The sequence below is a fragment of the Macaca nemestrina genome, chromosome 6, assembly GCF_043159975.1.
Source record: "Macaca nemestrina isolate mMacNem1 chromosome 6, mMacNem.hap1, whole genome shotgun sequence".
Taxonomy (NCBI): Eukaryota; Metazoa; Chordata; class Mammalia; order Primates; family Cercopithecidae; genus Macaca; species Macaca nemestrina.
Genome location: NC_092130.1, coordinates 101,263,230 through 101,289,473, shown reverse-complemented (window position 1 = coordinate 101,289,473; position 26,244 = coordinate 101,263,230). Strand labels below are relative to the sequence as shown.

The window sequence follows — 26,244 nt, the reverse complement described above, 5'->3', positions numbered from 1 at the left end:
AAAAGTTAATATTTGCTTACCCCACTAGACTGAAAGATTCCTGAGAATGAGCTTTGTTCATGTTAAATCCCTGGCAACCTGAAAAGAGCTTGGCCCATAATAGGTGCTTAGTATGTTGCTCCAGAAAGAACGAAGGGGGTGAGCTGATTGCCGGGGAGCGAGTTTGCTTCGAAGCCTTGGGATGACCACAAATGCTGAATACTTACTAAGGGTCACCACTGGGATGGGTAGTTTCAGTACTTGGGAGATCATCAGGAAATAGCTGCTGAAATGAGTTGCTTTTTGATTTGAATGATGAAACCAGAACCTTTTGGATTTGAAATTTTTATTTCTCTCTGCAGCCTAAGGAGTCTCCTCTTCATTTAGCTATTATCAACAACCACATCACGGTTGTAAACAGCTTATTAAGTGCACAGCATGATATTAACATATTAAATCAGGTAAGCCAAGAAAATCAGAGCCTGGAGGGTCTCTTTTCTTATATTTCAACACAGTGGGTGTTTAGGGGGAGTTTTGATCAAGTTCGAGGTACCTAAAAATTCCTGGGAGGAACATGTGCATCCTTTTTATCCTTTTCCTTGTGTAACTCTCACTCCATCCCCATGACCACACACATACTTTTGTCTTTCTCAGCACACAACTGGAGTTCAGCCAGTGCATGATTAAATCTTACATGTTTAACAGGCCCAGCACTTTTGATAGAAAAACAGTAGCTCAGAGCTAAATGGCCAGAGGCTCTTTAAATCAAAAGCCACTCCCCCAGAGTGAAATATTGTAATTGGCAGGGAGCCTTTCCCCCACAAGAAGGAAGCTTTGTTTCTATATTGAAGACAGTAAATGTGTCTTCTCTTTGCCTAAAGGCAAAAGAGACCTCTTGGAATAAAAGAAAAATCACCCCAAGTTCAGTCAACTGAAGCAGAATCAAATGACTCATTAAAGCAATCCATTACTGGCTGGAAATGGGAATGCCGCAGCGGAAGGATGAAGAGAATGGGGGTGGGCACTGATGAGCCTGCTCTCTGGGGCTCTTCTGGGGCTGGCCTGCCCTCTTCCAGGATACGTAGGGGAGTGGAAGAGGAGCCTTTCCAGGGTCCTGAGGCCAGATAAGACCTTCCGGCTGCCTCTTCCCAGAGAAGCCTCTGCGGCGCCCCTCCGGCTTAGGGAGGAGCCACGGTGCAGTGGGCGTGCCTGCCTGTCCTAATGCACTGTGAAACCAGAGCATTGACTCAGATCTCTGCAGTCTCCTCCCATTCCCACCTATGAGCTCAATTTTGCTCTGAGCTGAATGAAGATTTACCTGTACTTCTGTCCCTTCTCTCCTCCAGGGAACCTAGCCTCCTCCTTTGCCTTTACCTATCCCAAAAGTTTTTTTGGGGGGAAAAAAAATCTCCTCTTGTTATTAAATATGCTTATGTATTCAACTATGTTAATATCTAAAATCTTTCCCAATGGGCAAAATCTTTGCTAAATACACAGACAGAGCCTTGTGCTCACATGTGATACTGGTTTTGACAGAACTGGCTAGAGGTACTTTAGGGAAGGAGTGTTTGTTAGGCTTGCTATCCTTTTACAGAACCAGACTTCATCACTTTAATTTTTTATTAGACCAAGAATAAGCATAAAAAATAGGAAATTTTATATTTTAAATGTAAAATATGTATGTAAAATTTTTTAAAAAGCTAAAAAGACTTAATGTGTTTGAAGTACCCAGCAAAGAAAGATAACTCTTGTTAATGTTTTAGTGCATTTCCTGCCTTCCAGACTTGTAGCATTATTGTTAAAATGGGTGTTGTTGGATTTGATACATTCCATTTTCACCTTTGTTCCATGTCGGTAGAGATCTTTGGTAGGCGTGTCAGTATAAGTGTAATGTCTTCAATGACAAACACTTAGACACACTGACATTTGAAGGTGAGTCTTTAAGAAATGCTTTTTGGGGCGAGGTGCGGTGGCTCACGCCTGTAATCCCAGCACTTTGGGAGGCTGAGGCGGGTGGATTATGAGGTCAGGAGTTTGAGACAAGCCCGGCCAACATAGTGAAACCCTGTCTCTACTAAAAATACAAAAAATTAGCTGGGTGCCTGTAATCCCAGCTACTTGGGAGACTGAGGCAGAAGAATCGCTTGAACTCAGGAGGTGGAGGTTGCAGTGAGCTGAGATCGCACCACTGCACTCCAGCCTGGGCGACAGAGTGAGACTCCATCTCAAGAAGAAAAAAAAAGGCTTTTTGGAGGCCAGGTGTTTTGGGTCACACCTGTAATCCCAACACTTTGGATGGCCAAGATAGGAGGATCACCTGAGGCCAGGTTTGAAACCAACCTGGGCAACATAGCGAGACTTCATCTCTACAAAAAAAAAAAAAAAAAAATTAGTAGAGCCTGTAGGCCTGTAGTCTCAGCTACTCAGGAAACTGAGAAGGGAGGATTGCTTGAGCCCAGGAGTTCCAGATTACAGTGAGCTACTATCATGCTACTGTACTCCAGTCTAAATGACAGAGTAAGCAACTGTCTCTCAGAAAAAAATAAAAATATAAATAAATAAATGTTTTTTGGTAATATCCCCAGCATAATGGCCCTGTGCTCTGGTGGGAGGAGTAGTGGGCCACGTGCTATTGCCCAGCTCTGTGACCCGGGGAAGCTGCTTCCCTTTTCTGGTTAAGGAGTTGGGCTGATCACATCTAAGGCTCCTCTCTGCCCTAATATTTTAGAAATCTCTTCACAACTGCATTCCTTTTGGTGAGAGGTTAAGATGGGTGATTTTCTTGGGATTTCGGATATTTCTTTTGAAACTCTTATCATCTTAATAGGAAAATGATTACTCCAGAAGGAAATTAGAAGTCTTGAACTCCTTTATACATTATAATGTAGAAAATTTAGAGAACAGAGAAATGCATTCGGAAGGCAATAAAATAAACTCTAATCCCTTCATCTAGACCTTAGCATTAGCATTTTTCTGTACTGTATTTTCTTCTCTTTCTCTATATGTAGTTTTAATTAAATCAAGCTCAACTAGATAGTATCATTTCCTGAAGTTTCAAACATTATATCAAAAGCATTTTTTATTTTCAAAAAATCTTTGAAATCATTTTTATTGTAGTAAAATATGCATAACAAAATCCACCATTTTAACCGTCTTAAGTGTACAGTTCAGCAGCATTAATTACATTCTTTTGGTATAATATCACCACCATCCATCTCCAGAACATTTTTCATCTTCTCAAACTGAAATTTTATATCTATTAAACAGTGACTTCCCTCCTCATCCAGCTCCTGGGAACCACCATTCTACTTTCTGTCTCTATACATTCGACTACTTTAGGTACCTAATATTGAAATCATTTTTAAAAAAGTAATTTTTAATGGTTGCCTATTATTCCAATATACAGATGTATCATAATTTATCTAGTGAGTCTCCTTGTTAAACATGTAATTTCCTTTCAGTTTTTCACTATTGAAAATAATACTGCAATGAATGCCCCAGTATCCATTAAAGAATGTACAACCTGTGTTTTCCCTTGAGCCTAAATAGGATGGCTATACTTTCCGTTTGTCTTTTCACCGTCCAAGTTTGTTCCCCTCCTTAATTTCATGGCAGAAGCAACAAACCCCTCTGCATGTAGCTGCTGATTGTGGAAATGTGGAACTGGTGGAAACCCTGCTGAAGGCAGGCTGTGACTTGAAGGCTGTTGACAAGGTAAGTGCGTAGACTTAATCCATTCAGCTGAGATGGTTGCTAAGACCTTCCCGTTGGCTCTCAGCCTTGAGCAGAGGCATTGGAATATCTTTTGTGAAATGGGCACAAACTGGAGAAACCGTGTATCTTCATAGTCAGTAAAATATCCCAGTTTTGGTTGAGCTATGTCAGTAAGAATTTTTACTTTGAATGACAAGTATGTGTTTTTAAATTCAAATTCTTTATTAAATTTTTGAAAAGATTATAGATTCATATGGTCCAAAAATAAAAGAATATAACTAGTAAGGGTTTAACAGTAAAAATTTCCCACCCACCCCTGTTCCTACTTGTCTGGTTACCATACCACCCTGCCTATATGTATCCGTTATTATAAATTATTTCTGTTCCTTCCAGAGTTTTTTATGCACATGCAAGCAAACATAAACACATTGTACTCTTATTCCCTTCCTCCATCCTTTTTAGACACTGATGGCTTACCTATAACTAGTATACTGTTCTGCATTTAGCTTTTTTAGCATTATTAAGTGGAGATATTTGCATATTAGTACATAGAGAGTTCCTTCATTTTTTTTTTTTTTTGAGCTGCATTGTATAGCATGGCACAGACATATCACAACTTGTTCAACTAGTCCTCAATTGACTGACATATAAGTTGTTCCTAAGGTTTTGCTCTTATAAACAGAGTTGCAATGAATGACTTTACATATGTCTAAATTTTTTTTTAATTAAAAAATTTGTGGTAAAATACACATACATAAACACTGTCTTAACCATTTTTAAGTATATAGTTCAGTATGGTTAAGTATGTTCACATTGTTATGCAACTGGTCTCCAAAACTTTTCATCTTGCAAAAGTGAAACTTTATACTTGTTCAATAACTGGCCATTTCTTTCTTCTCCCAGCCCCTGGGAACCACCATTCTGCTTTCTGTTTCTATGAATTTGACCACTCTAAGCATCTCATATAAGTGGAATCACATGGTATTTGCCTTTTTGTGACTGGCTTAGTTGACTTAGTGTAGCGTCTTCAAGGTTTATCTATGTTGTAGCATGTGTCAGAATTTCATTTCTTTTTAAGGCTAAGTAACATTTCGTTGTATGTCTCTACCACATTTTGTTTAATCATTCATCCATTGATGGACATTTGGGTTGTGTCCACCTTTTGGCTATTGTGTAAACTTGTTTTTAAAGAAGGACAATTTTGTTTCTTTCAAGTGGTGCAACAGTGCAGGCTAAGCCTCCGGAGGGTTGTCAGAGAGCTGTGTTAGGTTTCAGCTTTACTGAAAGTTATACAGGAGGCCCCTGGATACAGCCCTGTCAGGTACTCATGCATGCCATATTACTTCAATCCTCACATCTCAGTGAGGTGGACAAAATTACTCCAGTTTTCAAGAGTAGATTGGACAGATTCTGATGACATTGGGTCACACACATAGTAAGAGGCAGAGCTGGCTTCAAACCCAAGTAGTGGCTGCTCTGCCATCTGGTGCTTTGCTACAACTGTCAGCAAAGATGACTGCTTCCGAAACTTGCAGTTTTCCCTTCCTCATTTTTACCCACATAGTTCAATAGCCAGCACCTCCCTAATTCACAGTGCAAGCCTGAATCCACCCTACTCTAGTTCAGAATCATCCATTTTACATGTGTAAGATCTAAAGTAGTTATATGTTATATTACTTTTCTCTGTGTGTCAGTTTCTAAAATTAGACTTTTTTTTTTTTCTGATCATAAAAGTAACACAGGCCGGCTGGGTGCAGTGGCTCACTCCTGTAATCCCAGCAGTTTGGGAGGTCAAGGCAGGCACATCACGAGGTCAGGAGTTTGACCAACATGGTGAAATCGCATCTCTACTAAAAATACAAAAATCAGCCAGGCGTGGTGTTGGGCGCCTGTAATCACAGCTACACGGGGGGGCTGAGACAGAAGAATCACCTGAAACCTGAAGGCAGAGGTTGCAGTGAGCCGATATCGTGCCAGTGCCCTCCGGTCTGGGCAAAAGAGCAAAACTCCACCTCAAAAAAAAAAAAAAGTAACACAAGCCCACTGTGGACAATTTAGAACACATAGAAAAGCTTAAGGAAGGAAAACACAAACCCATAATGTTATCACTTGTGTGGAATTCCACCACTTTCACCAGTTGTACCTGGTTAACTTGGTTTAATATTTAGCAGTAATATTTTCTAATGCTGTTGTTTTGTAATTTATTTTAGTTTTTCATGACTACTTAATACACCCAGAGCCATTCTGTGGGTACAAAATCTATACCATTGGGCAGGGATTTACATTGGGGTCCCCGGTGCTTAGTGGACTAGATATTCCAGTAAACAGTCAATGCTACCATTTGACTTTGTTTTCAAAACAAGAACTCACAGTTTACTGGGCCTCATAATTTGATTTTCCCAGATTTCCCTTCTTCTCCTTTCTTTTCAAGGTCTGGCACATAGTTGGCACCCAATACGTAGTTAATTAATGAATAAAAAATATCTTTTCTATTGGCTCCCACAATTTATTTTTATTTTCATTTTTGCCAAAGAAAAGTGTTTCTAGGACCATGTTAGGGTCTGGTTAGGAAATAAGGAACCAAAGTTTGGTATAAATTTGACTTTCCCAGCAGATTGTTCTCTGCTTGTCCTCTTGGCCTGAGGTGTCAAAAAGCTCTCAGAGAACCTTCTATCCATGCTACCTCCCAACCCCTAAGGGCAGAAGTGTTTGGATTTTCATTCCAGCATATATTCCCTAGGAAAATTTTCCTATGAACTTGGAAACTCTGGCTCTCAGAATGCTGCCTTCTCAAAGCAGGCTAATTATGGTGATTCAAATGGCTTTACAAGCCAGAATGTAGACAGCATACAATTAGAGGCTTGCTAAATGCCTGCAAAATGCAGTTCTTCCTAATTTCATTACTTTCTCTTTTGATTAGAGGCTGATTACTTTCAGCCCTAATTTTCCTGCTCGCCTGGGTCTTAGCACCTAGACTATGAACCAAATCATTTATATTGGTGGGAATTGCACTCACTGCGAATATCTAACCATGTAAGATAATACTTGGGATATATTTCTGGAAGCATAAGGGTTCCTGAGATTGGAACTTCTTGGGTCTTTTCTGACTATTAATTTTCATTGTTTTCTGAGCAAATTCTTCATGGGGCATTTGAAAAGGAAATGAGAACGAGCATCCTTTGCTCAGGGTAAAATGTTTAGATGTAGAAGTGGTGCACTCGATGAAATCCAGAGGATTCTGCTTGCAAATCTCTATGCCCTGGCTTTGAGCTCTGTCCATCTTGAGAAAAGTGTACCTTTTTGTAATTTGTCTAAAATACCATGTGGGCTCCAGGCAGTTCATTCTCAAAATTATGTCCAGAACAGCGCTTGTTGATCATTCTATTTTTAAGATTCAAACCTCTCACGTTTGGTTGGAGGCAGTATGGTGTAATAGAAAAAATTTTAGATAGGGGTCCATTGACCTATGAATTACCAGCGTTGCCATTATTGATATTACTCTTAATAAGATCCAGCCATTTTCTGTCTTATTACTGAATGCTCCTCAAAACGTGACTTCTACTTCCTGGTCTAAAGTGGCTGTTCAGGCTCCTGCCATCATGTCAGCATTCCACTCAGGAGGGAGAAGAGAAGAAGGAAAATGCCGTTCATCCCTCTTCTGTTTAAAGATACTTCCCAAAAGTTGCATGTCCCACTTCTATCTAAAGACTGTTGGCCAGAACTTAGGTCACATATCTAACTGCAAACGAGGCTAGGAAATGTTCAGGGTAGCACATGTTCTAAAGGCTTTATATGCATTATCACATTTACCCCTGACCACTCCACTATGGGGTAGTTATAAAGACCCAAAGAAGCAAAGGACTGGCCTAAATTTACCCAGCATGGGCTGGTAGAATCAAGATTTGAACCCAGGCCCCCTTGTTCCAAAACTAGAGCTCCTAATCACTAGGACATACCACCTGAATTTTTTTTCTTTTTTAATTTTAGCAAGGAAAGACTGCCCTGGCTGTGGCCTCCAGGAGCAACCATAGCCTTGTGGTGGACATGCTCATTAAAGCAGAGAGATACTACGCCTGGAGAGAGGTAAGGAAGGCCGATCCCAGCACAGCAGGGGCTCTCCTGGCAACACTCTTCTTCTTGAGGGGCAGTGCAGGGTCTGTGCCATTCTTTGCTCTAATGAGCAGAGTCCTGGTCAGTACAATTATAACTCTCCCTTCTGTCTTGTTCTGCCCCATTCACGGAATGAACATCTGCCTCTTCCTTTGCTGACATCAGACGTCAGAACTGAGTGCGTAGAGTTCACTAGGGCCAAGGGACATTGTCCAGGCTGGCTCTAATGGACCTAGCGTGTGAGCCCTGATGGGTGACGCCCTGGTTGTGCCCTCTGTCCAGAGTCTGGCCATGAGCTATTCCCAGAAGCACGAATGAGTGGTTTAAAAAACTCCTTTCTGTGGCTCGGCAGTTTTCAACACACCCCTGTGCGTGCTTTCGGGCACTCAAGTATTCTGTGAGAGTCACGAAAACCTTATTCATCTAAGAACGCAAAAAAACTTGTCTGTAAGTCATTCTTTTTGCTGTTCTTTTATTTTTATTTTCTCTGATATCTGCTACCCATGCAGCTTCTCAATAGACTGCCCTCCCCTGCAAGATTCAACTCTATGCCCTCAGGCAAGAATGGCACTGCCAGGCACCATTCTTGACTTACAGTGATGTGTGGTTTCCATTCTACTGATGTGTTGTTTCCATTCTAGGCTGGATGGCTACCCCTGGCCCAATGTGTTAGCTCCAGAATTCAGGCCCTAATCACTTGAGGCCCACCCTGAATTTCTACGAACGTGGATTGCTGTCCACCTGGCCAGTCCTGGGAAATTTCCCTTAAATCCTTAAAGCAAAAAGCATTTACTCATCTCCTTCTCTCTCACAATCCTGTTTAATTAGCTTGGTAGTCTTGATATATATGGATTCTTTTAAAGGTCACACCATCCTCCTTGCAACTTTTCTTGCCTGTAAAACAAAACAGAAAAAAAGGTGCTTTGCTTGTAAAACTTTTTTTTTTTTAATTTTAACAATTGGAACTCTCTGTTTCTTCTCTCCCATTCATCATATTCTACGTTCTTCCATCTCCTCCCTTTACCTCTTCCTCTTTTCCTATATCCTCAGGCTCAATTTCTTAAATTACCGTTGTATTTTATTGAAGACAACTTTACCAAGTTCCATCTTTTCTCTTTCTCTTTAACTTGCTTTCACATTTTCTTTGGAAATAGAAATATTCATTGGTTCTATTTTTAATTCCTGATAGCTTTTTAAAAATTATTTTGGGTAGATGAGAATAAATTACTTTCCCACCAAATGAATATGCCCTCTTTCCTAATGAATCTTTAAGACATAAGAGGTAGGTATACTTTGAAAACCATACATAATACATGAGTATAGCTAAAGGAAACCCCCAGAAATGGTGAGAGTTGTTAACTCTGGTGACAATTGGGATCCTGGGGTCTGGAGTGGGAGAAATACTGGTTTTTTAAGATGTATCTTTAAACATTTTTTTAACCAAATGCATTTATTATTTTAAATTATCTTTGTTCATTGAACAAGTTTATATCCTTGGCTAATATAAAATGGTTCCTAGCAAAAGGATTAAAGATATGATTTAAATTCCTCTCTTATATTCATTTATCCTTTAACCTAACCACCCAATCATCCATCATTGAATTCAGTGGTTCAGAGGCAAATGGGAGCTTCCTAAAACCTGACTTATGTTATTTTAATTTCCACCAGTTCTGGCTCATGTTATTCCTGCAAATAGTTCAGTGCTTTGGCAGGCAAGCTATTTAATGCTTTCACTGGCTGCTGAAAAAGACCTAGACTTTCCAAATCTCCTGCCCTTTTCAATGGAAGCCTAAGGGACCACACAATCCAATCCTGAAATGCACAAACCATGTAAGTTTCTTGAAGAACTAAAACTGTTATCGCACAAAGATAAATGCAGAAGCATTTTGTGTTCTTCCCTTTCCCTTGTGACGTTTAGGCTTTTGTTCTTGTTGGATTCATCATTGTTTCAGGAGATGGAATGAGGAGAGAAGGACAAAGTGAAGTGGCCTGCAGCTCCCAAGTTTGTTGGATCTCCCCATCCTCAACCTTACTTCTTTTGGAATTCCTGGGAGCTAGGCACTGTGGAAGTAAAGCTGAGGTTGGGTTGGAGAAGACCCTGCTTTTTACAGTCCCTAAAACAATTATGGGTAGTTCACACCTCCCATTCCTCTTCCAACTTCTATATACAAAGTTCAGATACTAGAGGAAGATTTTGCCCTTCTTGGCCAAGCTTCCCAGGAGGAGCTTATTGTGCTTCCCTTGTTGAGCTTCCTGGAGGAGGTTGCTGATGCTGTGAAGGATCCATGGTGGGGGCCCATCAAGTTCTTCTCATCAGTGTTGAAACCCAGGGTCCTAGACACTTTTGGTTCATTTCCTGCCCCAGCCTTGATTCCCATCTTGTTGTTAAGAACATTTTCATTAAGATACACCTCTATTTAAGTGAAAGACAAAAATAGAAGTCACTATACATGAAAAAGGAGAGGTAAGTAGGAAGTCCCAGACTTCTTGGTGGGCCGCGTGTCCTACGCGTCCTTAACTGATCTGCAACCTTCTGCAGGAGGATAACCTGGAGACCTACTGGCATAAGCACAACATACAGTTCTAGGAAGCGGCGCTGCCTGCTTTCACTCAGTGATTTTCTCCAGTGTTTGTGGTTTGATTCTGCAGGACTCTGGTGGATTCTGCTGAAGGGACAAAAGGAACCTTGCCAATCTAGGCATAGCGCTGTTGGGCTGAGTCTGGCTGCAGTGACTTTAAATGACGTCCACTCCTGTCCTCTCCACCCCCTGGGTCACCTCTTCCCCAAGCTCCACCCTGAGCTAGGCTCCTAGTTTGCTCTCCTCATGCTCACCAGAGAGCAGGATGAATGAGGGACCATCTATGGGGTCTTATTAAGGATACAGCCAATCTGGGCTCACCGAAGCTTCGATATGAGAACATCAAATACCCAAAAGAAGAAAAGGGGGTGTGGGTTCAAACAAAGGCCATTAAAGATGGTTTTGTTGTTGTGACACATCCTTTCCCAAGACAGCCTCTCTGTTCTCATTCTCTGTTCTAAGCAGCATGGGACACAATAGGCAAAATCCCTCACATTTCCTGTGTCAGACAGACGGTACCCAAGCTTTTAATTTCAAGCATTTGTTTCCATTTTGGATGTCAAAAAAAAAAAAAAAAATGATCCAGTGACAGATGGCATTGAAAACATAGTCTCAGTGACCACCTTACTAGTTATGTATGAAAAACATATATACTCTGAAATAAGGTAATAAGTAGAACATGTCTGAAATCTTCTGATAAATTATTTTCACTTTAGGAGCATCATGAGAGCATCGGGGACCCATCAACAGGCTTTCCTCTGACATTCAAGCAAGACCACAGTCTGGAGACCAGACACATTCGCACGCTCCTCTGGGGCCTGGCTTACCATCAGCTGAAGGCCAATGAGTGGCAGAGGCTGGCCCGTTCGTGGAACTTTACAGATGACCAGATTAGAGCCATTGAGGCACAGTGGTCAGGTGAGTACGGACCAGGTGATGTGGGCAGGAGGAAGTCACTGTTAGGAACAGCAGTGCCTCCTGGTGTGGGGTCTTCCAAGGAAGTGCGTGGCACTCACAATAAGCCGCAGTCTTCGAGGGGCCCAGGAATAGGGGCAGCTAGCTTAAATCCATACCAGTGATTTGGGTGTTAAGATTTGCAGAAAGTGAATGTGCATGGTCTGCAGTAAACTGAAGTTTGCAAGGGATGATTATATTTATTGAGCCATATCAAACATGTGGCATTTAGCTTAGAGAGAAATTAAGGTTCCCAACTGGACAGTCACTTAAGGAAGCAAGGATTTAACAGTTGGTGTGTCAGTGGGAAGCCAGTCTGATTTCTATGTTCCTTGAGACTGTCCTGGGGTGAATGGGTTTATTCTGTAATCAATAGACTCACTGTTGAAATCCGCGCTCCAGAAAGAGGAATTCCTTAAACCAGGTGGGTGGGGGAGAAAGGGTTCTCGTAGGACGCTGCCTTAGGGGAGACGTGGCTGTCCCATGAGAGACACGGGGAATATAGACTTAGAGGGCTTTCTTGGCTAGATGATTCCAAGCAATGGAATCATTTCAAGTGGACTCAAACTGTCAGAATTAGTGAGGTCAGGTCAGCTAGATTCCTTAATTTTGCTTTTTTGTAGTTAGACGAAAACCTAGGAAACATAGAAAGTTTACTTGGCATTAATCAACTAATTAGCTTTGAAAACAATGAAGCAAACACGTTTCTTGGCAAAGTGTTTTATTCAGAGCACAGCCCTCTCATGGACATCCTAAGACGAGAAGGTGTCCTTGCTCAGGGGTCGATTTGTACCAGGGATTGCTGGGAACTGGGGATAGCAGAAGCACAGCCTGTGAGCACACACTATTTATACCACATACAAGTATATGAGACTTCGTATTGCACATTCTTAGGATTCATTTTCATGTGAAAAATAGATGATAATATATTGAAAACATTAAATACTAGTTTCTAACTAGAAAATTTTTTTTATTGTTGAGATTTCTTTTTTGTCATTAGTTAGGCTTATAGTGTTGTGTGAAGTCTTTAGGAAAATTGAGTTGCCTCCTGGAACTCTATCTTGACCAAAAGAGATGACTGGAAAATACAGTGTTATCTTCAGAGTACTTGCCAGCAGGACAAGGGAGATTTTAAAGTGTTTCGATGGAACCTTTATGGAGGGCCTGGAGTGTTTCTCTGCTGGATGAGGGACAGATACATCAGCTCTCTAAGCCATGCATGTTTGATGGAGTTTATAATCTAGTTGGCACAATAACAATGACATTTACAATTCAATTATATTGTAAATGTCCAGGGTACATTATATTGTAATGTACCCTTATATTCAGGGTAAGGTTACCGGCAATGGGGAGTTTGTGGGCTTTTGAGCAGAGGAGTAACAAGACTCATGATGGTATTTTAGACAAATTAGTTTGTCAAGAGCAAGATTAAGAAAGGAACAGAGGACTTGTCCAGGAGTACATTCTGTAAGCATGTAGTTCCCTCTCCCTGAAAAGCCTGCCTCTCTGTAACAGTCTGTCCAGTGAACTTCTCCCTCACCCCTGCAGAGCTCAGGCCCTTCCTTTGCACAGCATGTCTGCTCCTGCACACTGTTTCTCAGAGCAAGGAGCCTGTAGTGACATCCTGTTGGGAACCACAGTGGCTTTGTGGCTCCCTATCCCAGTACTTCCCCCAACACCTGTCCAGGCTGAGATATCCAGTGAGTATTTGTCAAATGCATAATCCTGGCCCAGGGATGCAAACTTCCCTCAGAGTAGCTTTCTTGAAACTGGAGTGGCAGAATGAATGGTGCGTGCTTGCTGCTCAGAGTGGGGAATATGGAGCAGCAGTGGCAGCAGCACCCGGGAGTTTGTTAGATGCATGGATTCTTACCCCAGACCTACTGAATCCGAACGTGCATTTTAGTAAGATACCCAGGTGAAATAAGCACTGGGAGTTTGAGGAGCATTGGTCTATGAGAAGTTGCACATCTCATTAAAATTGTTACCACTGGGCAGGCACCATAGCTGTCCTCTCTCTTGTACATTCCTTTGGGTGTGTGCCAAGCACAGTAGGTGCGAGCCAAGAGTTGGAGGGAATGCAAACGCTGGTCATCATAAAGCAGCACAGCGAGGGCAACTGGAAGGGCTTTTTTCGAAGAGGAACAGACATGTGCAACCACAGTCATTCAGAAAGTTTAGTTGGAACCGAGATCACAATGGAAAGAGATAGCAGCTCGTGGTGTTTTACCTCGGACCTCTTGTGCTTGGCACAGGAAATGAAAGCTTCCGTGAACATGGCCACAGGGCTCTGCTTATCTGGCTACATGGGACCCTGATGACTCAGGCTGATCCAGCCAAGCACCTGTATGAAGAGCTGGTACACGCAGGTTTCCCAAAACTAGCTGGTAGGTGACAATTTCAACAAACAGAAATTCTTTCTCCCTTAAAATGTCAGAAAGCAGTCTACAGAAACACCATCCTGACCAGCTGCAGTCCCGGGGTGGTGTTAGCTGTGGCTCACATGGAGTATGGAACTATGGAAGGGGCTTGTAAGCTGTCAGCAGCTTCTCCTATGGGGAATGACCCAGTCAATACTGGTTACTCCTTAGCCGGGCAGTTCTGTGTCATCCCCCTACTCGGCATTTGAAAAAGTGTGGGAGTGTTTCTGTTTATGCATATGTGTGGTGGGGGCGGGTGGGGCGGGGAAGAAGTGCTAAACCATCCCATACAGTTACAAGATTGTTCTCCACAACTAAGAGTTGTCTTGCTCAAAATGCCATTTTACCCCAGTTGAGAAACTGCAGGTTAGTGTATTTGAAAATGTTATCTCTAGGTGGAACAAAAAGAGCAGACAGGCTATTACTTTGCCACCTGTGGTTATTGCTAAAAATCACTCGGCCGAAATCACTGACCATCTTGTCAGGAAAGATCCTTTAAGAGCTTATCAATAAATTAGGAGGTGTTATAACTCTCATATAATAACAAGCATTCCAGCAAAAAACAGGAACATCTGCCATTATTTTCACTGAAGCAGTTTTACCTGGAGCAAGAAGATAAATGAGTGAACACCGACTGATCCAACAGTTTCTAGCAGTAGTAGGTACAAGGAACAGTGTGTGGATACCTACCTTCCATCACACCATCTCATAATATTGGAGTTGTTCCCTCAACTTTAACCCTGTTCCCATTGGCCCCGAGAATATTCGCCAGCGGTGCTTGCAGCATTTACCCCGAGAAAACTTTGCCATGAATTATCTTGCTTTTATTATTATTTTTGCATTGCTCTAGTATATCGACTTTGGAAACAAAATACATCATTCTACTTACAGCATTCTGTTTTTAGTAGTGATATTTCCATTTACAAAATATGGAAATTCTTGATGGTTGAAAATGTCAAGTCCTAGAAAATGTAGCATTCCTACATGTGATGTTGACGTCGTTCTCAAACAATTGTTGGCCAAAGATTCATTCAGTGAATCCGATTTTTCGCAAATTGACGATTCGGATGATTCAGACTATTCTGATGTTAGTTCTGTTTAGAAATAACTCCAAGAACAGTTTTTATATTTGTTTTTCACATTGAAAATCAGTCAGATTTGCTTCAGCCTCAAAGAGTGTGTTTATGTAAAATTAAAGAAGCGCTGGCAGTGAGCTGCACTTTTTTTCTAAAAGGGAAAAGGGTTAAATGTATTCTTCCTATGAAAGAGGTTCCATAAGAACTCTCAGAGAAGACACAGATGCAGTCCACTGAACTGGCTAAGGGTATGTATTCTGACGCAAGGCTGTGTGAGCTCACTCTTGAACTCCAAAGCTGACTGCTTGTAAATCTTGAGCAAGTTCTATGACCTCCCTGTGACAATCTTCTCATTTATTAACTAGGAAAGAAAATAAAAATGTTTACTTCAAAGGGCTGTTGTGGGATTTAATGAACAATAGTGCCTAGTAGACAATAAGTGCTTTAAAAACGTTAGGTATTAATCAATGTTATCTTATTTTTTTCCAGAAAAGACTCGTCATTTCAAAAGCAAAACTGACTTAAACTCCAAGAAATGTGTAGTTTCATAAATGCCCAAAGAAATTGTATTTACATGATCTTCCACTCAGCATTCAGTTCTTTTAATGCCATAAATTTCTCCTAGCAGTAGCACTGATTTTCAACTATGATGATGGTGGTGACAGGGTACTGTAACAGGTGAAAGAAGAGTAATACCATGATACTTTTCAACCTCTAAAAAGCCAAATACAGTTTTTTTGCTGAGGGCAAGTTATATATCATTTTCCCATTTCTGTCATTTGATGTAACACATGTAATAAGATAATCTAGGAGGGTTTTGTATGTCATGTTTTTTTCTAAAAATTCATGGGAGCAGCATCATGGTACAGTAAAAAACCAACGGTTTTTACAATAGACGAATATAGTTTTGAATTTGGTTTTGCCACTTATTAGATGTGAACCTTTGGGCATGTTAATGTTGTTTAAGTTCTTAGATCTTCAGTTTCCTTCTCTATAAACTGGGACAAATGTCTATTTAATCCACAGGGTTGGAGTAGAGATGAAGGGAAAATGCCTGTGAAATGCCTAGCCTCATGCCCACAGTATGGAAATCAACTGTTATTTCTCTTTCAGTAAGAGAAACTGGGTTTGGAAATTTATAGTCATTGTTGACTTTAAATCACACATAATGTGTAATATATTACTTAGGAAAGACCAGAAGTATGTACACCAATTTTTTTTTTTTTAATCTTGTGGTGATGTAATTACTGATGATAATTTTCTTTGTACTTTTGGGTACATACAATTTTTTTCACAATGAACATGCATTATTTTTGTAATCTGAGAGTTGTGAAATAAATGTAAAATCGAGTATCAATTTGTGTCGGTTTATGTGCACCTATTCATTGGAATTTAAGACTCTCCATTTTCGGATTCTGACTCTAAATTTACAAGGCACATAATAAAACCATAAGCAATTTCAATCCAGTTATTCTGTCATGAATTTATAGTTTTATGTCTTTGTCTCATACTGATTATAAGTGGCCCACTTAATCTTACGAATGTTTAAAACAGGTAATAGATTCATATGATTCCAAAACATTTTTCAAAAACGTAGAGAAGTCTTGTCCCATCTGTTCTTCCGTATGGCCAGTTTCCACTGACCTCTCTTTATCACTGCTCCCCACCAGATTGGAGTAACCTCTTTATGCAAAAAGAAACAAATATGAATACATACTATAACTGTGTAAAATGTTTAATTGTTGAATTTATGTTAACTTAGGCCAACACTAATTGCTTGGTGCTTTAGACAACATACATTTCTAGAGCTTAAAGCTTAAAAAGATGTTTATAATATTCTTAATCACACATTCATAATATTCACTTTAGTTTGTCCATATTGTTTTGGCTTGGATACTGAAAACCATTCCTGGTTGTAGTCTAGATCCTCAAAAAGTAGAGCTTGTCTAAGACCGAAGTTTGTGTGCAACAACTTTTACAGAAGTGTGCATCCGGGGAAGCAGGAGTGGAGGAAAAAGGCGAGTTGTCCACGGAAGGAGGGAGAGTGAGAACAAAGTGAATTACCTAAGTGGCCATCACTCGGTACAGGTATAGTTGATTATTTAATCTCGAGCTACTCTATTCTGAGAGACATAATATACTAATGCATTTCAGGACAATTCATACAGGGGAAGAGGAAGGGAGAATTGGTCTGTTTACCACAGTGCCAAGTATTAATTCTGTGCTGCATGAGTGGGCTCCCCAGTGGAGCCTGCACTCTCCTGACTCAACTGGGAGTGAACGGAGAAGCCCAGGAAGAGCAAGCACACGCAAAGGGCGCGAGATGAGGTGCTGGTGGTTTATGTTCATGAAAAGCTTGCTGAAGCCCATGAGGGGTGGAGCTGTTTACCACAAGGGTAGCTGGGCCAGAATCCAGAACAAGTGTTGTGTAAATATCTAATACCCTTTAAGAAACAGCCTGATAATAATTCAGAAAGGCCTTAGCGGGCCCCATTAGAAAATGGGATTCTATTTGCCTATGTCACACTTATTCTCTGATGTCCTGTGAACAATGTGAGGCAGCAAGAAAACCTATTTCCCATAATAAAAATTAGTGTAAGAGAACTTATATTCAAATTAGAAGAGGCTTCAGATGATTAAGTCCATCCACTCAGTTAAAGATATGGAAATTGAGGTCCTAGACAGACTCTTTAGAACCTGTTTATTTTTATGTATTCCATAAGTACTTGTGAAATAGTAGGTAGATTTTACGCTTATTTCACAGATGAGGATCCAGAGATTCATTTAAATTGTCTGGTCCACACAATCAGTCAGCAATAAAACCATTAGAAGCCAAGTCTTGTTCACCAAAATCAGTTCTGCCCAGATGGTTTCTTTGTACTGGACAGCCATTGGAAAATTTCTGCCCAGGCCTAGGTTTGCTGAGTTGCACAGGGCCACGCCACCACAGAACAGTGTTTAGATGTTCAGGGAGAACAAGGTAGGTTCAGTGCTGCAGAGTTTCAAATAAGGTGAGAAAGAAAACCAGAAACAGGATCATTCTAACAAGAAATTTCTGACACTTCTGTAACTCTAGTGCTAGTATTACAAATGTTTTCCCTTTTGGCATTAAAAAATGATGCATAGATGTTGCCATTTCCGTCTATTTTCAACTGTTAGAGTCCTGGAAAAATGAAGACTAACACGCTAAAGCCACAAAAAACCTGGGGCCGGGAGTGGTGGCTCACGCCTGTAATCCCAGCACTTTGGGAGGCTAAGGCGGGCGGATCACTTGAGGTCAGGAATTCGGGACCAGCCCGGCCAACATGATGAAACCTCGTCTCTACTAAAAAAGATACAAAAATTAGCCAGGCTTGGTGGCTGGCACTTGGAATCCCAGATACTCGGGAGGCGGGGGCAGGAGAATCGCTTGAACATGGGAGGAGGAGGCAGTGAGCTGAGGTCACACCACTGCACTCCAACCTGGGCGACAGAGCAAGACTCTGTCTCAAAAAAATTAAAAAAAAAAAAAAAATCATTATTACACTTGGTCTTTAACTTTTTAAAATAAAAATAAAAATATCCTAGTTTCTACTAGTTCTAATACTTTGTTTTTAGTAAGGTTCCCTCTCAACACTTTGAGTGAATTACAGCTGTGTAATATTGGAAATAATTTAGTGTTTTATAAATAGTGAAAATAAATTTATATACTTTGATGATGTAATCAGCAACAGGCTAAACATATTAAAAAAATAAAGTCCAGTTTTTTTTTAATTTAAAAAAGTTTTACTTAATTGCTTAAATAAAAAATAACATTAAAATAATTTCTACATATAGTTACAAAGCATGGTAGAGTTTGAAAAAGTCTCTTGTTAATTTTGAACAGATGAACGTGATGTATCCATGATGTTCTAACAATATGAAAAAGTTAAAAACAAAAGACTTCTAACCCTTGGTAAGACCAGAGGGATTAAAAGACCCCACTATGGACATATTCACTTTAGTCAACCACTTTTATGGACTGAACGCTTGTGAGAGACGGGGTGTGAGCTGATCTGGTTCCAAGTGATCTGGAAGCTGAGGTACTACTTTCAGGATGAATGGTCCGGGGATATTTTGCTGCAGTTGCTTGAGGAATGGTTTGCTGAAAAGACAAAAATCTGCTTTAATAATACCACAAAATTATGTATACTACGTATCATTTCATCATCTATCATCTATAATTTAACCCAACAAACATCTGTTAAGATCCAGTAGAAAGAAGCAATGAGGGAGTGAAGCAGCTGTTAAATTAGACGAGGCCCTTCTCTGTAAGGAACCCCTACCCAGCCTGACTGACATGTTCAACACCCACAATGTAATATCAGAGCTATATCCACAAAGATCATTAAGAAAGCCATGGGAGCCATTCCTCCAACAGGGCCCAGTGGAATCTTGTAATGTGTACAGAGGCTTTGTATACAGACAGAAACTGTGGTAATTGGAAGAGGGGTCAGCCTTGAGCCCTCCCCTCATTCGATCCAACTTCCTTCTCTCTACTTGACTGTGGAAACCAATCCCAGGGGCAGAGGGAAGCCCTCAGGATGCAGTCTGGTCCTTTCTTTAAACCAGAGCCCTCATATTTAACCTGGTTCACCTGGGAGCAGACTAAAAGTTTTATGCACATCACCTCGGAGCTCAAAGGAACACCTCAGACATGAGCACTGAATCATTAAAGTCAGGACACACGCGACTCAGTCCACACATATAATATGCATGTAATACATGTAAGTACACACTATGTATACAAGTACACATTACATGTAAACATATGAACAATATGTATCAGTACAAGGCTTTTCCCTATTAAACCCGATAAAGCTTCTTAGTAGCCAGCAGTGGGATTTGTTATCAAGGTAAGTTATTAGTCCATGCCACTGACTAGGACATGCCAATTTCTATTAGGATCTTCCACTTAGAAAACTCATCGTTAAAATACCTTAAGTAAAACTATATATATTTGGTCAAAACATTCACTATGTATTTAAAAAACTCCAAGCTGTAGTTTTTGCTTAAAAAAAAGAATGACACCTCTTAAAAACACAAGATCCTGTCAGATTCTGTTTTAAAAAGAACAGAACTCCTTTTTAAAGAAAAATAACCTCTTTTCTTAAAGTATCTTATAAAAATGTTTCTTTGTATATAAATAACTGGATAACCATTATAAATAAGAGATACTCTTGCAACAGATAGGAAATTTTAGTTGCCAGTCACCTAATCTGAGCCTACTAAAAAGGCTTTCTCTTTGGGGAGGATGGGCAAGAGGAACTGTAGAAATAAAAGAAGCCACTGAAATTATGATATACAAAATATGACAGAGAACGAAGTGGCCCTAGAAGCATGCAATTGTGCAGCAGAAGAGGCTACGGTGTCACAAATCGCATCCTTGGTTTTTTAGTAAAAACCATTTCTGGTAGATTTAGATCTTGACTCCTAGGGTAAAAAGAAACACAGTACAGATGACTGCCACTGTGTCTGTCACATAATCCAGGAAGCTGATGGCTATCCGATTCATATGCAGTTAGTGGGGAAGGAATGCACGTACTGAATAAAGGGAGGGCAGCATGGGAGATAAGTATCAAAAACAAGGGTTCTAAATGTTTAGTTCTTTGTCTTCTGTAAAATATGAATTCTTATTATTACAAAAGGTTGTCTAATAAAAAATAAACACGTATGTGCTCTCTTTACGCCTTCTTTACCTCACAAATGGACAGTCTCTCACCATCTCTATACATTTTCTACATCTGAAAAAACAGAAATGCATTCATTTCTTCTCATTTTTGGTAACTTGTCTTCCATATTCAAAAATATATAGAAAAGTCTTCTATGAACTTTCAGAGTCTGTCCAACTTATGAAACATGAAACCTAAGATAATCCTAAAATAAATCCTCCGTCATCTCCATGTGTCTCTCTGGACTTGGTGCTTCTATCTCCAGCATTCCACCTCGCTAAGGTCCCACTTCACCTGAAGTTCAGTTCAAATCAATCCAGCTTGTCTTCATTTAATCATCTAGTGACCAGCTAGTACTCAGGAAAAAAGGATTTAAAATCATTCCACGTACTTTTGTTTTTGCTAATACTTAGTAAGTACATAGGAATGTTGTCCAATGCTGAGAATTCATAGAGGGCATTCTCTCTCTTTTTTTTTTTTTCCCTGCCACAATATTTTTAATTACGTACAAAGGTCTGACATGTCACCCAGGGACCCATTTCACCCACTGCTCTGTGTGGCCGCCAGTCTTTTGTCTCTCTCTTCAGCAATGGTGAGGCGGATACCCTTTCCTCGGGGAAGAGAAATCCATGGTTTGTTGCCCTTGCCAATAACAAAAATGTTGGAAAGTCGAGTGGCAAAGCTGTTGCCATTGGCATCTTTCATGTGAACAACGTCAAAAGATCCAGGGTGCCTCTCTCTGTTGGTGGTCACACCAATTCTTCCCAGGTTAGCACCTCCAGTCACCATACACAACGAAATCAGTAATCTTGCCAGCCTCCAAATCAATCTGAATGGTATCATTCACCTTGATGAGGGGATCGGGGTAGCGGATGGTGCAGGCATCATGAGTCACCAGATGAGGGATTCCTTTTGTGCCCACAAAGATCTTTCTCACTCTGCATAACTTGTACTTGGCCTCCTCAGGTGTAATACGATGTACAGCAAAGCGACCCTTGGTGTCAGATCAGACAGAAATTCTCTCCCGTCTTGTCAATGCTGATGACATCCATGAATCCAGCAGGCTGGGTTATATCAGTTCGGACCTTGCCATTGATCTTAATGAACCGCTGCATGCAAATCTTTTTTACTTCATCTCCTGTCAGGGCATACTTAAGTCTGTTCCTTAGGAAAATGATGAGGGGGAGACACTCTCTCAACTTGTGGGGACCGGTGGATGGACGAGGAGCAAACACACCACTCAATTTATCCAGCATCCAATGCTTTGGAGCTGCTACCCGCTTCAGATGCTTCTTGGGACCACGAGCCATGGCTGCGTTAGGCAAGGAAAGAGTGGGCATTCTCTTTTAAAATCAATCCCTGAAATTAGCTGGCTGTGGTGGCGGGCACCTGTAATCCCACCCACTCGGGAGGCTGAGGCAGGAGAATTGTTTGAACCAGTGAGTGAAAAATTTTTGTCTCTTTTTAAACGGATAATAAATCCTTTACATATTTTACTCTTTTGACCACAAACACACTGGATTACTTTTAGTATTTTATAATTTTTACAGTTTGGAAGAAACGATGTTTCTGAAATTAATTTCCCAACAGCAGAAAGGTAGATTTATAGCAGGTTGGAGAAATACAAGTATAAAAACAAACAAACAAACAAACAAACAAACAGAAAAACTGTATCAGGAAAAGGCAGAACAAGTACCAGTCATCATAAATTCTTATCTTCTCAACATGTTATGTAAGTGTTTACTAGTCTGTGAACTCTCAGGAAAAAGACTTTTTGACAAAAGGTCATCAAATGTGGACTCACCACTGTGACTGGATGATGTTTTTCCACAACAACTGAGCTCATGGGAGGAGAAACTCCCATTATAGCTAAACCGCTGCTAATTCTATTTTTTGAAGCAAAATCACATCTTCCTGTGATCCGGGCTGTAATAGTTCTTCCTGCTTTCTGTTGTGCAGAGGTTACAACTCTTGGCACATACTAAGAAGAAAAAAAAAAATAAAAGAAGTAATGAGGTGGCAGAAAATCCACAGCAAAACTTCTATTAATTTGATTCCATAAATTACGAAGAAAACACACAGGCACTTAAAATAACTGTACGTTCAACCAACTTTAACATGGAAAAAATCAAACAAAATCACAAGACAAAATGCAAAGCACAAAACCGAACACCCCAAAATATCCCTTTAACCTGAGTATGCCAACAATTTTATAAGATTTTAGAAACTTAAAACACCAACTTTTTATTTTGAAATAATGATAGATTTACAGGAAGACACAGGGATCATATTGAAAAGTACTGTGTGCTCTTTACCCAGTTTCCTGCCATGGTTACATCTGACATAATCAGAATATAACAAAGTCAAAACCAGGAAGCTCAACATGACATAATGCCTGTATATAGATCTCTGTCATTTTATCACCTAAGTTCCCATTAACTATCACTCAATCAAGATACAGAATACTCATCACCACGAAGATCTCCCTCGGGCCACTCTTGACAGTCATACCCATCTCTCCGTTCCTTCCCCAACCATCCTTAAGCCCCGGCAACCATTAATCTGTTTTATGGACTTTTTCATCCTTAAGCATAATTAATATTATCATTACACATATGTTTCTGTGTTCTGCCTTTTTTCCATCTCATTTTATCAATATATTTTTTTCATGAGGTAATACAGAGACCTGCTATAGTTCTTAATGAGATGGTTTTTATACCAACGAACTACTTTGTCTTTCTTTTTCTATTACATTTAGCACATTTTGCAACAGAAAAATCCTCTTTTTAGTTACTTCTGTATAATATATTGCAAACAATGGAACGATCATATCAAAAAGTATTATCAGCTTTTATAGCTTTTGTTGCTTACTGCTGGATGATACTCCAGAAAAATATTTACAGCAAGAATAACACATAAGTGGACTATTTTTGCACTGTCAATCAATTACACACCTGCTCGTTTAAGTCTGAGGTGAAATCTACTATTCAATTTGTGGTTCCTTATTAATGTTTCATATTTGTATTCCATTTTGTCAACTATCCATCTTATTTGCTAAGAAATGAAAGGATATTAATATTTAAATTTTTAAAAATAGTTCCTGATGAATAGTAAACTCATTTAATAATTATAGATACTTATCTAAAAGTGTAAACAATTTCCTCATTTCATTTATTTGTCTTAATCTTCAATGCACATCCATTTTTTTAAGTTGTGGTTAATCCTGTCATTAATTTCCTCTTGCTTCCATGATGAAACCAAAATCAGCTTTGGACAGCTGAGGTAGTTATACTCTCACAACATTTACTTATTTTGGCTTAACTTATTAAAACATTTGAAATTTCAGTGTGAAGTATTAATCTAAATTCATTTTTTCTCTAAACAGTTTTTCCAAAGGCATTTATTAAGTATCAATGTTTTCCCGATTATTATAGTTCATCTGTGATTCTCCATATTCTGTGTGTAGCTAGATTCTGCACCTAGCTACACATAGTCACAGCTATACATTGAAATGGGAAGAGAGTGGGCTTCAGGAGAGATGTCTCGGGGATAATTAAAATGACGGAGTATTGATGTTTTTGGAAGACCCTACGGAAAATAGCATTCAGTAGGGTTCCGTAATCCCTGGAGAGTTCGGAAATAATTCACTATAGTTGGAGAGAAAATCGAAGATAAAAATGAAGCAATTAATTCTAAAACAAAACATTATACCAGAAAGGAAATGTAGTCATAGTATACATTCATGGCTTAGCTATATTAGTCATCATAAATGATTTAATCTGAAATTGGAATATCTATAACTAAATATTTACATACAGGGAGGATGAGGAAAGTGAAGAGAGAGAGAAGGAATAAGGTGGCATAAAGAGGCCAAGTCCTTTTTATCTGTAATAAGTTAACAGATGTTTGAAATTAAGAAATGTAGAAATAATGATATAGACATATTATTTAGGAAAAAATGGAAACAGAAGAAATAGCTGACAGAGTTAGGGAGAGGGATTTAGAAGACTGTTTCTCACTATAGTCCTTGTAAAAATGATTTGGCTTTTTAAACCATAAACTTCTATGGATCTTATGAATTTGATAAACTAAAAATCTCAGATTTAAAAATATTTACAAATATGTTTTTGTGGACTAAATTCATGCTTCTGGCCTGAGGGGAACTTTATCTTATTACAATAAGGGACAAAAAATATTTTACAAACTCCTAAAGATGCTTAAATGCTATTTTAAAATACAAAACTAATTGCTGGCAGGAATATTCTTTGCCAAAATGTGGAAAATGAAGTACAACTGAGTTTGTAACTTTCCTCCTGCCCAATCACACTTGAGGGGTGTCCTCTCAGTAGCCGTGATTCTCTCCTGGAGCTTCAGGTGTGAATGAAAGACTAGAGAAATCGGGACTAAAGAAAATTAGAGTAGTGGGAAAATTGCTCATAGATGATAAATTTCATTCAACTCAGCTCAGAATTGCTTTAGAATGCCTTCAGTAATTTGAAAATATATACTCCTGTAAATAAAATGACTTCTAAAAGAAATCTCTACGCGCTCATTTGAATTAAACAGAAGTTGTCTTAAATGCATGTTTACTGTCGGCTGCTTGTTTTCAGAAGGTTTGCCATTTGTACTTGTTAATGTTTATTTAAGGTATTAAAAATTGTGTAAATTGATAAAAAAGAGTTTTGAAAATGTATAAGAACATTTTAGAAATAATTAATAAAGATAAACTATTAGAAAAAAGTTGCTACTAAATCAGGGGGAGGAAAGAAAAACCTAGAAGGATTCTATAATCAGATTGTTCGGGAAGTTTTGTTAGGTTCATGCTTTACAGAAACTGTAACTGGAGAACACAGAAAATATACTGGGTGTAGTTTATATTAAAAAAAGATGAAAATTACAATCTCTGACCCCCACATTCAATCTGGCTCCACATTAAAAACTAGTAAATTAATACATATTTATGTTTTAAGATACAATAATGTATTAGATATGTATCATTCTCTGCAAATTAAATGACCGCTTACTGGTACCAATCATGTTGGAGTTCATTAAATTTATCAGCCGACTTTAAAAAATGCTATAAAAATAAAAATTCTAGCATTTTAAGCCACATCAACATAAGCAACAAAATTGAAAGGAGTAAGAAAAAAAGAAAATGACAGGCCAGGCGCAGTGACTCACGCCTGTAATGCCAGTACTTTGGGAGGCCGAGGAGGGCGGATCACGAGGTCAGGAGATCGAGACCATCTTGGCTAACACGGTGAAACCCCGTATCTACTAAAAATACAAACAATTAGCCGGGTGTGGTGGCGGGCGCCTGTAGTCCCAGCTACTCCGGAGGCTGAGCCAGGAGAACGGCGGGAACCCAGGAGGCGGAGCTTGCAGTGAGCCAAGATCGCGCCACTGCACTCCAGCCTGGGTAACAGAGTGAGGCTCTGTCTCAAAAAAAAAAAAAGGAAATGACATTAAAAACAGTATTTACACCTTAATATCTGACAAAGAGACAGTATAGATTATTGCTTAAGACTAAGAGGTCTAAATCAGATTGTCAAAGTCTGAATTCCAACTCAGTTACTAACTGTGTCCCTAGGGAAGCTGCATACTCTCTAAGTCTCAATTTCTTCATTGATAAAATGGAGAAAGCAGTACTAACTCCCTAATGACACCCTTTCACTTTCTATTCGAATGAAGAGGAAAGTTGGAAGAGAAACTTTACTAAAGG

At 39.5% G+C, this 26,244-nt stretch overlaps 2 protein-coding genes and 1 pseudogene across 9 annotated transcripts in view; 1 reads left to right on the top strand and 2 right to left on the bottom strand.

Annotated features, from left to right (window-relative positions):
• Positions 1–16,189, top strand: part of LOC105475130 (ankyrin repeat and death domain containing 1B) — a 54,076-nt gene extending 37,887 nt beyond the window's left edge. For 4 of the 5 annotated variants that reach the window (XM_071098809.1, XM_071098811.1, XM_011730148.3 and 1 more), the window contains 6 exons: positions 342–440; positions 3,595–3,693; positions 7,681–7,776; positions 11,099–11,300; positions 13,592–13,723; positions 15,322–16,189. In XM_071098809.1, coding sequence (XP_070954910.1) covers positions 342–440; positions 3,595–3,693; positions 7,681–7,776; positions 11,099–11,300; positions 13,592–13,723; positions 15,322–15,383 — 690 coding nt within the window. In that variant the 3' untranslated portion in view covers positions 15,384–16,189. The remainder of the gene's footprint in view (positions 1–341; positions 441–3,594; positions 3,694–7,680; positions 7,777–11,098; positions 11,301–13,591; positions 13,724–15,321) is intronic. The other variant, XM_071098810.1, reaches the window with a different exon arrangement.
• A 2,310-nt stretch (positions 16,190–18,499) lies between these two features.
• Positions 18,500–26,244, bottom strand: part of LOC105475126 (POC5 centriolar protein) — a 37,141-nt gene continuing 29,396 nt past the window's right edge. For 2 of the 4 annotated variants that reach the window (XM_011730133.2, XM_011730134.3), the window contains 2 exons: positions 22,327–22,503; positions 18,500–18,955 (listed from right to left, as the gene is read on the bottom strand). In XM_011730133.2, coding sequence (XP_011728435.1) covers positions 18,812–18,955; positions 22,327–22,503 — 321 coding nt within the window. In that variant the 3' untranslated portion in view covers positions 18,500–18,811. The remainder of the gene's footprint in view (positions 18,956–22,326; positions 22,504–26,244) is intronic. The other 2 variants (XM_011730135.2, XM_011730136.2) reach the window with 1 other exon arrangement.
• Positions 20,991–22,174, bottom strand: LOC105475125 (small ribosomal subunit protein eS4, X isoform-like; annotated as a pseudogene).